We start from the raw sequence: 15,375 nt of genomic DNA on the forward strand, positions 1-15,375 counted from the left end.
CTGTCATAGGCTTTGGTATAAGTCTCTTTACCTTAGACGCACATATGAGGTCAGATGCAAAAGTTTTGGGAATGAAGTTGTGTTCACTTGCATATTTGCATGATAGGAAAACCCATTGCAGTGTTCACCAGCAAACATTTCATGAGTATTGTGACAAAATTTTAGGTTGCTACGACAGCGCATTCTTATTGAGGCCACCTCATGCCAAAGTCTGTCGGTTGATTACAGCGATCTTTAATAAATTCATCAAAATGTCAAATCTATTGGAACTGCGCTTTTGCATGAAATTTTGTGTAAAATTAGGGAACATCGGTACTCAGACATTCTAAAAGTTCTAATTCTAAAAGTTGCCTCCGGACATAAGCCTCTAAAAAACACAAGTCTTTGAGCGGCACAAATGTTTTTGTGAAGGTAGAGACAGCGCTGAAGATAACGTGAGGGCTGGCAGACCAGCCTCAGCAAGAACAAGATACTCGATTGACAGCGCAAAGTCTCTAATCATGGTAGATTGTCTTCTAACTATTAGAGAGATATCTGAAGAGACTGGACTTGGTTTTTGGGACTGTTCAAAGGGTTTTAACTGATAATTTGGATGTTAGAGGAGTCGCAGCCAAGTTTGTGCCATCCTTGCTAACTGATGAACAGAAGGAGCTTCGAGTACATACTTGCAATGATTTTAAGGAAGCTTCAAGCGACGATAGAAACTTTCTTTCAACCGTAATAACCTGAGATGAATTTAGGGAGATGAATTTAGGGTGTGTGGTTATTACCCAGAGACTACATTCCAAAATAGCCAGCGGAAGTCTCTAGGCTCCCAAGATCATAAACGGCAAGAATGTCTCAGTCAGGTGTAAAGACCATGCTTATTTCATTCGTCGACATTCATGGGATAGGCCTACTTACTACATCATGAGTAGGCTGCCTACCACAGGGTACTACTGTGATTCAAACTATCTATATACAGTGAAACATGGATAACTCAAACTTCACGGGACCGAGCGAAAGTGTTTGAGTTATCAGAGCGTTCAAGTTATCAGAGCACAGTCACAAGTGAATGTATTTATCAGTAGATACATATACAAACTACATGTATATATAAAACTAAAGTATAGGTTGTTTGTTGTAAGTTAAAGGGCATCTGATGTAGCGTTTTAAAGTATTTATCAGAAAGTATAGATATTTTTATACATTTGAGATTCGTGTGCTGTTTTAGGTGATGTGACTGCCAGAACTTTCTTTTGACAACTTCCCTCCACTACACTTCTCCCCTTTAAAGTGCAACGTTTTGTCGACCATGAGCTTGTAAAACAACCCGGTTTCGTCCATATTGAATATGTTATCATAAGTGTACGTTTGAAGTAATGGAGTAAGCACCTCTTTTTTCCACTTTTCCACTTCTCCAACATTTACTGCAGCTGACTCTCCAACAACTATCTGACTGCCAATATGATGCCTTTTCTTCCACCTGTCGATCCAACCGCGAGAAACAGTAGTATCCTTTCCTAAATCCTGCAAAAACTTGTTAGCCTTTTCTAACAAAATTGGCCCATCGATAGGTACGCCTTCACTACGCACTTGTCTAAACCAAGTCAATAATACACCGTCCAAATCATCGTGCGACGTTGAACGATCTCTTAGCCTTGATGAATTTTGGTCACATAACGATCTTATTCTTTCTTTTTGTTTAATCCATGTTGCCACTGTACTTTTTGGAAGATTTTCTCTTCTTGATAATGCTGATAGCTTTTGTCCTGCTTCGATTTCCTCGAGTACTTTAAGTTTGTCAAAAGGTTTCCACGCTTTTCTTTGCTTGCGTGATGCCATCGTAAAGCGGATGTCTGTTGTAGTGGGCGCCAAGCCACGAGCCTATTTGTGACATTTTATCTTTATGTATCCGCATATAATCGCTGTTACAATATGTATTTTGCATTCTGTGTCTATCTTTATTAAATTTATATCGCCAATACCTTCTAACGTTTATAGCTTGTCCGTAACTAAGCGAACGTCTTAGCGACCCTATTAATCATTTTTATACGATTTCTTTTTCGGTTCTATTATACGGTACGGGGGAAATTATACGTACACTATACGCGTACTAAAAGCGCTTTCGTTAAGAAAGCAGTGTAGTCTCAGCTCCGCGACTAGTGGAAACTCCTTCGAAATAAATTGAGCGGAAACCACGCTTGTGAATTCGGCAAAAAAACTGTTCGAATTAACGGTGTCGAGGTCGAGTTATATAGAGCCATTTATCATTGCGTGGGAACGGACCAAGCAAATCCATTCGAATTAACCATGTGTTCGCTATATCCGAGGGCGAGTTATCCATGTTTCACTGTATCTATATATATATTTCTCAAAGTCCGTCTGTGGATCCGTCTGTAGGTTTTTCCGGCTATAGCTATTATTAAAATACCTGAGCTGGACAACAATGCAGACTCAAAGTCATGGCTTACCGTCATTGGAAGCCTTACCTTATTAAATAGCTTAGTGGAATTTTCCATTGGCAATATGCCAGGCTACTAGCTTGAAAGGTACAGTTGTTGACAAAGTTTTAAAACCTTTAGTTGTTTTTATTTTTCTCATGATATGTAGTTTGAAAGTTAGAATGGCAAATGTTGTTATACATTAAATACAAATCAATTTTCTGTCCAAATACTCTTCTATTACACGGGCAACGCCGGGTGGTACAGCTAATTTAGATATATATATATTTCTCAAAGTATGTCTGTCGTATTTCGTGAATCTGTTATACCAGTTATAGCTATTAAAATCTTGGAATGAAGAATCCGCACCGAAGAACACTTGATTTCAGGCCCTCCCATTTTCAAGTCGGGCGCCGTACCAACAAAGCCACAGAGATTGATCTCTGTGCTAGCTGATATATGTCGTTATATAGGAGCAAATACCCAATGGCTTTGCGTACTACGCAGGGTCATATCATAACATCAAGAAAAGCGTTTCATTATTAAGCGTACTCAAGTTTTCCATTGGCAATGTGCCAGGCTAATAGCAAGTAGCAAGCAACTCTCATTACTTTTCATTATTTATAGGCTGATTTTTAATACCCGGGCAGCGTCAGGCAGCACAGCTAGTTCATCTATATTGTTATATAAAGACAACTTAGATAAAGACCGCTAGGCGCAGAAGATAAGGATTGTGGCGCATAAGTTCACTGGTAATGCCATGATAATGCACTCGCCCACATGGCGATTTCTGTAAAACAGTATCACACTAAAAATGACATAACCGTGCTATCGCATCCTCTAAATTGATCGAGTCTTGCTCCCTGTGGCTTCTTGCTATTTCCTAAGTTAAAGCTTACAATGAAAGGGACCAAAGTTGACAAAGTAGTAGAAATGATTCAATGTACAACAAGAGAGCTGAACAGCATGATGCCGAAGGCATCCAGCGCTGCATGGCATTATGGCAGAAATGGTGGGAAAAATGGATCAATATCCAAAGAGAGTACTTCGGAGAGGACTAACTACATACATTTAGGTAAATTTAAGCAACGTGTCATGAGTTATAGCTCCTTTCCTGCAACATTTGGATTTGACCTAGTATGTGAGGAAAAGAACTATTTTCCTATCGGAATAATTATTAATGCATAATCTTAATGTTAATGCATAATCGCTTAATACCTCCTGATTAAGAACCACTGTTCTAGCTTCAAAGACCCATCTATAGCATTATACAACACATACAGTCAATTATCTCCATCGCACTTGCTAATTCATGACAGTGGAGTGCTTACAGATTTGTTATGCACGCATCAAAGCGAAACTGTTCGTCGACAAACACCGATGTTTGCCAAATTATGAAAACAAAAAACATTTGTGGTATTTTTCTGAAAAATCCTAAATTAAATGATTCAAATCTTATGATGTTTTAATGCAAACCTTACTTTACACGTTTACAGCCACCAAGGTGCTACAAATGAATGATTGTCTTCCTTAGAACACGGAAAGAGGCAAAATGTGGAAACTGATTACCTGTCTTCCTCCTTGGAAGTATTGACCAGACAGAATATATCTCAGCAAGCAGTTCAGGCAAGTAGACCTTAGCAAAGACATCCACGGGGAGAACCTTATTTTCCCTTCTCAATGTCTCCAGCTGACTACAAGAGTCACAATCAGGGAGCATGTACTATAAGAGTACAAAAAGCTATTTCTATACCAAGCTATAGTCACACGCACACAGTATCATATGGAGTGCCCAACACACAGTCATCTACCTCATAAGGTAGCACAATACGATCATATCAGTTATCGACTCACTCTCCAGTATGATAGCAAAACTCAATCCTATCAGGTATCGACTCGCTCTCAAGTAAATAGCACAACACGATCATATCAGGTGTCGAGTCACTCTCGAGTAAGATAGCACACAGGATCAAATCACATATCGACTCACTCTCTAGTAAAATAGCACAACACGATCATATCAGGCATCGACTCACTGTCTAGTAAGATGGCCATTGACAAGCTCAAAACTTTGTGAATCAACTTCCATATTGGCCAAATCCTTCTCAGTCAGGCGACGGTAGAGAGGCAAATCAGTAATGTATTGCTTATATGCCTCGCTGGTTGTGAAAGGTAAGTTCTGGGAAGCCGCATATAGTCCCCTGACAAGGTTCCTTTCCTGCTGAAGTCCATCACCAGCTTCTTGGCTGTAATACAGAACACATCTTATCTTATAGCGAGGTCACAACGTTGTGCAATATTAATAGGTCAAAAAATCAATGAAAGTATTACAGAATTTAGAGTTATCAGATTTCGATGATGTTGGTTGCCAGCGGCTGTTACTCCATTGGTATATATACATATATATACCAATTGAGTCACACAGATATATGTGCCTACGCATATGTATCTATATATATATATATATTTCTCAAAGTATGTGTGTGGATATATCTGTGTGTCAATCCAGCTATAGCTATTAGAATCTTGGATTAAAGAATCATACCAAAGAAGATTTAATCTCAGACCTACCATTCACCAGTCCGCCGCCGTACCCATTAGGCCAGCAAGATTGAGTTGCTAACATGCTGACATAAGTCATTATATGAGTGCAAATACCCACTGGCTTTGTGTATGACGTGGGTCATAGCATAACGTCACGAGAAGCTGTTGGCTCACATTAAACATACTCAAACTTTCCATTGGCAATGTGCCAGGCTAATAGCAAGCAACTCTCACTACTTCACATTGTTTCTAAGACAAAACACTTCTCATGATATGTAGTTTGAAAGTTAGAATGGCAAACGTTGTTATATGTTAAATACAAACCAATTTTCTGTCCAAAAAGGCTTTTCTATCACCGGGGCAACGCTGGGTAGCACAGTTAGTGTTATTATAAATTAACCAAATTACAAAGAGAACTCTCAACTCAAAGAGTTCAGCATATTAAAACTAGATGGCTTTTATGACTAAATATTCTCATGGCAGCTAGAATGCTGTTTCACACTCGGCGATCGTCACGCTGTAATTAATGACTTGGCAAAATGGCATAAAGATTGCTCCGCACATGTTCGCATGTTGTTGTCTCATTCCCTTTATATAGCGTTGGTAATTCTGATCTGAGCATTATGTAGCATTTTTCTAATAGACATTAGTTGCAACATTCTGTTTTGGTAATAGTCGGTCAGGCGACTATTTCATTCATGTTTTCATTTTCTAATTTGTATCAAAGTTTTCCTTGTTGTTTTCAAATTCGTTTCATAGTCAACAAATATATTTTTTAACAACCGATAACAAATATACTTTGCTAGCCAATTCCATTCACTTTGTTCTGCTTGGTTTTGTTACTTTTCTGATTGATTGAAGCTTTCTGGTTGCTGTATCTGAATTTTAACTATTGCCAAAAATTCTATGTATGACTGTTTTTGTTGGTTGTATTTATTACTTCGGCTTAATAAATTATATCTTTAGTGAAGCACTTGTCTAGTTGATAATCTTTATTTTTGTCAGATATCCTATTTATGTTTGATTCACTGTTTTTCTTGAATGAGTTCAAAGTTCTGTGCATTTATTAGGCTCTTGATATTTGGCCTACAGGATTAGTTGATTTTCAGTGTGGCTTTGTTAAAGGTTGACTTGCAACAAAATTCACATTACAGTTATTTGATATCAAAAGATTCAGCATGTTTTACTCTGTTGTGTTGTAGGTATAAAATATGTGGAAATGTGATTACAAGCTCTTAAAAGCTCAAAAACGAACAGAAAATCGCAGCCACACGAGACCGCCGTAGTTTGGATTCTCTTTTCAAAACGGCTCAAATGTGACGTAGTTGTGAGAGATGGTTTCTGTTTACACTTTCATGCAACCTTATTCGTCGAAATATTTTCACAAATATACTTCACGCATTCAATAAAACCATGTCTATTGTTCCCACGCGTCTGTTTTATCGTCATCGTAATGCTGTCAATTTTGCCACTTTTAGCAGTGATATCCCATAACTTACCGTAAAAACTCATTTAATTTTTTAGCCTTAGCTTGAAGGAATACATATCATTGTCTGATAATCATGATGAGCCTGTTTGTCACTTGTGATAATCGAAAAGTGCTGCAGGAATTATTTGCGAAGTATTGGGTCACATGATCAGATTACGACTTGCCGATTAGACCAAACCGAATAAAGCTGTAAAGTAGCGAGCATCTATATTTGATACGGGGTCTTCGGTAAAACCCGAAATGTTTGTCCCAAACTAGTGGTACGATAAGTTTTATATTGAGCTTTTTATTGGCCTTTCAGTTCACATGAGAACGTCACGTGACAAGACAATAACCAAATTTCATGGCTACGTCATCAAAATAAAGAGATTCCAATCTACGGCGGTTTTTCGTTTTTGAGATTTTAAGAGCTTGTAATCACATTTCCACATATTTAGCACCTACAACACAACAGAGTAAGACATGGTGAATTTTTTGATACCAAATAACTGTAATATGAATTTCATTGCAAGTCAACCTTGAAAGATTTTGTGCAAAGGGTATTCTTTGGAACAGTTTGCAAACAGTTTTAATGTATTTCTCTAATAAGTTAGTCGCAACGTCTGTGCTATATGGGGGGCTATGCCACATCGGGTTGCGTTTTTGTGATTGTTGTTGTTGTGCATTAGAGTTGGTGGTTATAGGTCACTTTGTTTGAGCGCATCTTAGTACGAATATTTCATTGTGGCTATTTCTTGTCTGCTTGATGTCTGATGCCGATTGTTTGTTTATGGGGATGTTGTGAATGATAGTTTTAAGTGGTTGTTGTGTTTATGGAAAACTAGTATGCTGTTGCCTGGTGTTAGATAGGAACTGCACCTACTTGTAAAAATTCGTAAAAACTTATGGTTTGTTTGTTTTGATTTATAGTTTTTGGTGGCGATCTTTGAAGATTTACAGAGTAATCCTTTTTCTTTCTCAGTTTGTTGTGAAATTCCTTTACATACTGTGCGTCCATGATCTGTGTAATCCTGTGCATGTTGCAAGTTCGTTCGGCAGTAGTAAAAGTAGATCTAACTAGTAGGCAAGTTTCGGCTCCATTGAAGCTGCCCATAGTCATATGCAGATTGTGATTTTGTTTGTCGTTCAATTTCAGGAAAAAGAAGTGATTCTTTTGTCTCCATAATAATGTGTCTTTTTGTTTTAGTAACCATGATTGTTTTGCTGGCAAAGTTGAGAGCTTTTTTGAGAAATATTTGGATTATAGAAGATTTTAAATTCACCTACATCAAATGTGATGAAGGTTTGTTTTTCTTTTTCAGATATGTTTTGAAACCATTCCATTTACGACGGTGTTGTTCCTCAGATTTATTGTGGTAGATTTCAATAGTTGTTTGTTGATATTGTCAAGTATCGATATACTTATGATCCCTATTTTTGATTGTATCCTACAGGATGAAAATATTCGATGGATATAGAAATTCGCGATTTCGCGAACAGTCAATTCCGCGAATTATTAAATTCTGCGAATAATTAGTTTTATTTTTAAAGACAAGGGAGAATAACTACTGCATCAAATTAAAAACTAGCTGCTAGACAGAAAAACTAAATGTAACCGAGTTCCAAAACTTTTTTAAAATCATCGCCGGAGCTTTGAGTTAACCCCATTGCCAATGCATCACATTTCTTTACAAAATTATTCAAGGTTGTCACAAGATATGCAGAATGGCATCATCGCAAAAATAGCTGCTAGGCAGAAGTACTAAAGGTAGCCGAGTTCTAAAACTTTTTAAAAATCATCGCCGGGGTTTCGAATTAACCCATCGCCAATGCATCACACTTCTTTACAAAATTATTCAAGGTTTTCACAAGTTATTCGGCAAGGCGTCTTCATCGCAAAAATTTCTCCTAGTCTTTTTACATTGAAATCAACGCCATCAACCTCTAATACCGAAGTTGATGACGATAATGATTCTGATCTGGACATTATGGTATGTATTTGATTTGCAGTGCAGATACGTTTTTCCATAATTAACTGCGTTAGTTCATTCTCTTGTTTAAGAACTGACCACTTTCATTCAATACTTCAGCTATTGTCTTTGTACTTCCTTTATACTTATTAATAGTTTTTCTTTTTTTTGTGTTTACTGCAGATTGATCATGAAACCGAACCTATTCCGATTACGAAAACTAGAGACAAGTAGTAATATTCACTAAGGCAGGAATATTGGCAAAGAAGCAACCGGTCAACCTAGACCTTTTCATCAGCAACAACTCCTTGATATCGCTGCAGCAAACATGATTATAAAATATATTCTATTTCATGTATACATATATTATAATTTATTACAACTTGAGTGTACAAAATATTTCAAATAGAAATAAAATTTTACAAACGATTAATGAAGTAAATAGAAACAGTTTAGCCCATATGGCGGTTGTCTGGCAATAAAATTAAACCGATACTCTTGATAAGTAAACACTAGCATGTAATAGCGCTCTCTGACTGACTATTTTGGTAATAGCAGCTCTATATCACTGTACCTGTCTTGAGTAGATGCTAAAGGCGATTATCTTGCTACTACATGGCTGGTAAGGAAGTTATCATCAGAACTGTCCTTGTGGCTTATTATTGCAAAGTTCTGCAGGTTGACCATAAATTTGTGCTCGCAAAGGCGTTTTTGTTCCTTTTTTAAAACAAATATATTCTCATCGTTAGCAGCTGCGGTCACTTCTATCTCAATTTCAAGACCTCTCTGAATGATTGGTGATCCTCTAGGAATGACATCTACCACCTTTGCAGTCATTGTGCCTCCGTCTATGATGAAAAAGCTGCTTACTCTACTTATTTCCCGGTCTAAATGACCAACAGTCACGCAGTCTGCGTTTATTAGCTTTTGTGCAAATAGGTCGCGCAGATTATTGGACTATCTCTCTCACACTAAAACAAATAACGAAGCGGTAGAGATAGAAAAAATAAATATTACGTTTTACCAAAGAACCAAAGTAAAATTCAATTATTAACTTAGTAAATGGTTTTGAAAAAACTCATTACCTACCACAAGTTGTTGGTTCATCAAAGGCCTTCAAATCGATGAATATTCGTGAAAACCTCTGAATGCAGTAAGAAATTTATAGCTTAGCATGATCGACTTGTAGTTGTAAGCTAAATAGAAACCGAAACATGCGGTGTGCGCATGCGAAGGGTTAACTCTTAATAGAGTGTATTGTGTTCATCCGCGAATAAATTAGTTCGCGAATATGCATGAAAAAGGCGATTTGCGCGAAATTTAATTCCGCGAATAAATTCATCCCGTAGGGTATTGGGTTTATCAGTCTGCATGTGGTTTTGTTTTTAAAGGTGGGATTATGGTCTTTGAGTGTTATACATGCTTGTTTTCCTGCTAGATTATTTTTTTTAAGTTCTAATGTGTATACAGTTTGAGCTAACAGTGTAAATAGTTTGTTGGTTGGTTCTATGGTAGGTTTTTGTGATATTCCTATGAAGAGTCGTCAAAGTCTTGGTTGCTTAGTTTGTAATACTTTGTTGTTTTGTCTGCTTTCACTAGTATCATTTTTCAGTCTTGAAGAGTTTTAGAATATTATTTTAGTTTGTTGTGGAAAGTGTGTTAGGTTTTTTAAACTTTACATTGTTTAATAGTGTTGACACAATCGATTCAACTTCGGCAAGTTCTTTTGTTTGGTACAAAATTTTTCATTTCGAATCGAGATATTTCCTTACCTTTTACTTATTTGTCTGGAGTAAAGAATAAGAATCATTTCCATCTCATGCACTGAGTTAACCTCTTGGTCATATCTATATGCTTCTAGCGGGAATACAAAGGTCGCGGTATTAGCACAGAAAAAACTTAAAACTTAATAATAGAGCATTAATAATAATAAAATTAAGTTAAAAAGCGCTGAGAGCTGTCTATATCAAAACTAGACGGCTATTATGTTGAAAATTTCTCGTAGCAGCTACAATGCTTTTTTACGCTTGGCGCTCATCAGGCTGCGATTGATGCCAAACCATCAATCGCAGAATGGCGAATGCCAACAAATCTGTTCCACAGATTTACAATAATCTCCCATGGCCTGCAGCAGGCAGCTCACTAAACAGTGAGCTGTAAAAACTAAATGGCTTCACCAAGAATGTCACACAGATTCATTATGACCCATTCAAATGCAGCATTTTCAGTGAAATCACTTTATTAATTATGATTTAATTTCAAAGGGATTGTAAACCTTTGTCAATCGCTTTGCGAAAAGAAAACCGCCAAACGAAACACAATTACAACTTAAATCTAGCATACATAATCTAAAACACTGATTAATTTGCACATGGGAGCATAAATCCTAACAAATTAGACACCTTAGCTTAGAGTGGTAAGCTAGAAAACGACTATGGAATTTAATTCAAACTTAGATGTAAACAACAGATTGTAAAAGATACCTACTCTAATGCAATTAGAGCCTCATAGCTGTCGTTCTTCACCAGCTCACAATACTTGTTCCGCGCTTCCTTAAACCTGTCCACACCTTGAGTGTATTCATCAGTACGCTGGGCTAGCTGACAATAACCCATTCCTATCAGCATGCTGCAGTGAAGCAACTACAAAACACCACCATACACATACACCATCACATACTACAGTATACTATATGTGTGATTGCTTAGTTTCACATCAGCGCTCTAAAACTAGATGGATTTTCCCAGAAGATAACGAATCTTGTCGTAAAGTAAAGCTTAATTTGCAACTTGTAATATAAAAAAGTCAAGAAAGGAAGCTAGCTAATCATGAAGTTGTTCTCTCTTGCCATCTCATCCATAAATAACTCATTCAAACTTACACAACAAGCATGTGATACAAGTCAACTATAGAGTAAAAATGTGAATCCACTGAGTTATGCCATACATAAACTGAAAGCAATGTCAGCTCTTTGGTTATAAAAGCATGAATGGGATAGTCACATGATCGGCAGCCTACGGGACACATTATTTCTCACCAAAATAAGGGGTGTGTCCGCAACATTGATTCTCAACTTCATCGATCTTATAACAGAATCAAGAGTGCTGCCATGGTCACCATAGAAGCGCACAACGTGTGTCTGATGCCTGCGGCCATCATGTGGCATAACTCGAGTAATCGCAAGAAGGGCATGCCTGCGAAACAAATAAATATTATAGCAATGATTTTAAACAAAAAAGCTTTAGCTTTCAATTAGGACAGGGACTGTAAGAGACCCACCTTTAATATTTCATGGGCAACTCTGCAAGGTTTGCCCAAACATGACTAACAGCAGAGGTAGAATGGCTTCAAAATAAGCCAATTGTGGTTACATCAATCAAACACGACTCCAACTATAGGTTTCTCAAACTAGCAAGCTTTCAAACACACAAAACAAGCACAAAGCATCATACTGTAGTTGTAAACTCGACACGTCATAAAAATGAGAATGAAAGATGTGTTAAGCTAACTTTACTAAGTCCAGATGATTGTCATTGGAAAAGAGCTGGAAGGCTTGTTTCACAAGACGGTGGAGACTGAAGAGTGGAACTTTGCCCTCTAGTTGCTTAGTGCAGTGTCCTCGCTCCATTAATCTGTTCATCAGGTTTTTAATAATCTCCTTGGCCTGCCACGAGAAGCATCGCTAAGCTACCTTGTATAAAGCTATGCACATCCAAACCAACACCTGCATATGGTTGTCTACGGATATATAAACATCTGCTCAGGGAAGTGTATCTGGGCTATGATTTATCACTCACTTAAGACTGTCCTGGCAGACTTGAAAATATATGGCTAAGACAGGCCATAGTCTACAATAATGGGCTCACTCAGAGCTGTTAGTTACTTTATAAAAATATGCTTACTGATATGTTTAGACAAATATTCCCACACAATTGGAGTCCTTAAAGAATAGAGAAAGCATAATATTATTATGCTTTATTAGTTATCTTGAGGTGTTGACTGATGTTTTAAAAAAAGAATCAAGGAGATTGACCCACTAGAAGCTGAGATATAGCCAGCCAAACACAGGTCTACCTAATAAAGAATCAGAGGAAAACCCTTCGAAAATCCCGAAAACTGTGACGTATAAAATCGACTTAATGTTTATGTGCCGGAGTTGTGCACCCTTACCGCCGTTACGTATAATGATTGTTTTGGCTACGAGATGTGAAAAGCTTCTCGCGATAGTAAATAATTTACATACTAGCTCTGGTTTCTCAGGAAAACCATCCAAACATTGTGTGGTAAAGGCATTTGCCCACAACCCCTCGCCGTGATTTTTCAAAACAGAAGAGCAGATTTTGACTATTGTGCTTCAAATTTTAACTCGATCTCCACGGAAATGCTCCGAAGATCCTCTGTTTAACGAACGGCGCGTGTATAGTCTATATGCGACATCCGCGATTGCAGCTCGTTTAGAATAAGAAATGAGAATGTGAATTTTTGTTCATTCAGCATTTTTCTATTGTGTATCTACTGCAGCATTTAGTTGATTTTCATGATTATCGTCACTATTAACAGACTGACATCTTAAAAAGAATAACTTGACCGTGCTGCTCTTGCTGTAAGAAAACAAAACGATAACTTTTGATTTGATTTTCTATTTATCTATTATCTTATCTATGATTATTTTTTATGATTAATATAATAATCATAATGCATATTATACAAAATAATAATATAACTGCGTATAGAATAAATGATGTAACTAATACAATTTGTAGAAAGTGATAGCAGAATGTTGCGAAATAATAGATGCGTGAAATTATTTTATTCTAAAACTAATCCACACGTCAGAGGGACTGGTTCGGAATTCTCAGAGCAATGATTGTTAGGCCCAATTTGATTGTTCTGTACTTCCAGGGATTAAACCAATTAAAACACCGTGATTGTTATAGGAGAGCGCATTAGTTGGCTTAATTGACCAATGGCACACAAGTCGATTTCATACGTCATATATTGATGACTACCAAAACACTTATGTTTTTTGGTAGACCTGTGTTTGGCTGGCTATATCTCAGCTTCTGGTTGGTCAATCTCCTTGATTCTTTTTTTAGAACATCAGTCAACACCTCAAGATAAATAATAAAGCATAAAAATATTATGCTTTCTCTATTCTTTAAACAATTCTGCCACTGTCAGAAAGAACTAGAGGACCTCTATTTATGAGGGTACCAAGATTCTTGAAAAACAGAAAGAATGCTAGCAGAGTAGTTTAGAGAAGCTAGGAAAGCCCAGTGAATCTTTCATAATAGTCCCAACTATGCCGGTGTACTTGATCTGATATGTGGTTGGTGTCAAGGACAGTGTCTCGATGATTAAGTACTCATGAGAGAAACTAACAAATAACAAGCAGAGACCACAATCCATTCATGACGAGGCATTGTATGCTGCCACAACAGGTCTCAGCAACTAGCTTAAGAACAGATTCTGTAAAGGGAAACTCATGACTCACCTGTGTAGGATTGTCCATGTAGGTCTCAGCACATGAAACAAGAAGCTCCATAGTCAAATTTTTCTCATTGAACATGGGGAGGGTTTTGATGAGCTTTATCGACACCTCTGGGAAAGGCAACTCCTTGACCAGCCGCTCAATACTGATCTTTATCGCAATCAAGGCAGAGTCCATCCGCCTCTCTCGCCCGCTTTCTACAAGTGCCTCAGCTTGAATTTTTATATCACGCAGAAGGTTGCGGACGATCTCTGCTTCATCATCAACCTATGAAGTATATATGTCTTAGACATAATCCCGAGTGTTTTGAAACTGAGGGTAACTAAAGTACATCACCACAATAACAGGAAATTGGTTCTACAGTTGTTCATAATCATCACTGCAGCGGATACAGATAGATTTCAAGCCTGTATCAATCTGCCAATTAAAAACAGGCGGCCAGACTCTTTTGAAACAGTTTGCTATTAGATATGTAAATGAAACAAGTCCTTTAATTGCTTCAGTCATAAAAGGTGGGCTGGGTATAGCACCTCCCAAACAGTACATCTGGGCATGGTGCTTTCACACCTATGCAATCATAAAATGAAAGAGGGATATAGTCCCAGTAAACATATATAATATATAGGGGCTGTGAGTGAAGTTACCCTAAAGATATTATAAAATACAGGCTGGATAAAGGAACGCCAAAATAAGCGTATCAAACAACATCACAGCTGAAATAAGAACGACCTACTACAAATTCTATTGTTAAAATACACTAACAAAGCTACAAAATCAAAAACCTACCTGGTTAGATCTCAAGCTGCTCTTAAAAATATTGAGAGTAAGCGGTCGGCTGCCTAAAACCGCCACAATTTCATCGATGATCACTATGTCCAGCGTGGTAGACCTAAACAGCCGTCTTATGTCTTCCTTTGCAAATCCATCTACTTCAAAGAAGTTTTCTCCCCCAATACCTTCAAACTCCTTGCTATATGATACGCGTTTCTGAGATGTCACCAGAAACTTCCAACGACCTTGGATGTTAGCATTTCGGTTGATAACCTTGCAAAGATGGTCAAGAATGTCTAGGATACCTTTGAGCTCCTCAGCATCATCAAGAATGATTATCTTTGTATAGTCAGGGAAGACTGTGTTGAGGTCATTGAACATAGGTTCTAGTATATTCCATCCTTTTGCATAGTTAGGTTCCAGCTTTTTTTGCGTGATTTCCAAGTCTTGGTAGAACAGAGTTAAATGGCCGTAGAAGGACTCTAGACTTGTACAACTCAGTTCTCTGAATATTGTCGTAACTTCACTCGGATTCACATCATGACGCCATATGCTAGCGCAAAGTTCCGTGGCCATAGAAGTCTTTCCCGCACCTGTTGGTCCTAAAAATTATAACATATTTGTATTATATTGAAATAACTGTAACATAATAACAAAAAAATGAGAAATAAAATACAAAAGTCTGTAAGAAGTCGCCACTATAAAATT

General features: G+C 37.4%; 1 protein-coding gene across 1 annotated transcript in view; it reads right to left on the reverse strand.

Moving 5' to 3' along the window:
* LOC137401464 (uncharacterized) overlaps positions 1-15,375 on the reverse strand; it is a 51,021-nt gene that overhangs the window by 16,248 nt on the left and 19,398 nt on the right. Inside the window, exons 3-9 of the mRNA XM_068087817.1 lie at positions 14,683-15,269; positions 13,900-14,163; positions 11,915-12,069; positions 11,443-11,599; positions 10,893-11,047; positions 4,460-4,669; positions 3,993-4,117 (exon numbers count right to left, since the gene is read on the reverse strand). Of these exons, the coding sequence (XP_067943918.1) occupies positions 3,993-4,117; positions 4,460-4,669; positions 10,893-11,047; positions 11,443-11,599; positions 11,915-12,069; positions 13,900-14,163; positions 14,683-15,269 (1,653 nt within the window). The remainder of the gene's footprint in view (positions 1-3,992; positions 4,118-4,459; positions 4,670-10,892; positions 11,048-11,442; positions 11,600-11,914; positions 12,070-13,899; positions 14,164-14,682; positions 15,270-15,375) is intronic.

This window comes from Watersipora subatra, chromosome 8 (genome assembly GCF_963576615.1).
Source record: "Watersipora subatra chromosome 8, tzWatSuba1.1, whole genome shotgun sequence".
Lineage (NCBI taxonomy): Eukaryota > Metazoa > Bryozoa > Gymnolaemata > Cheilostomatida > Watersiporidae > Watersipora > Watersipora subatra.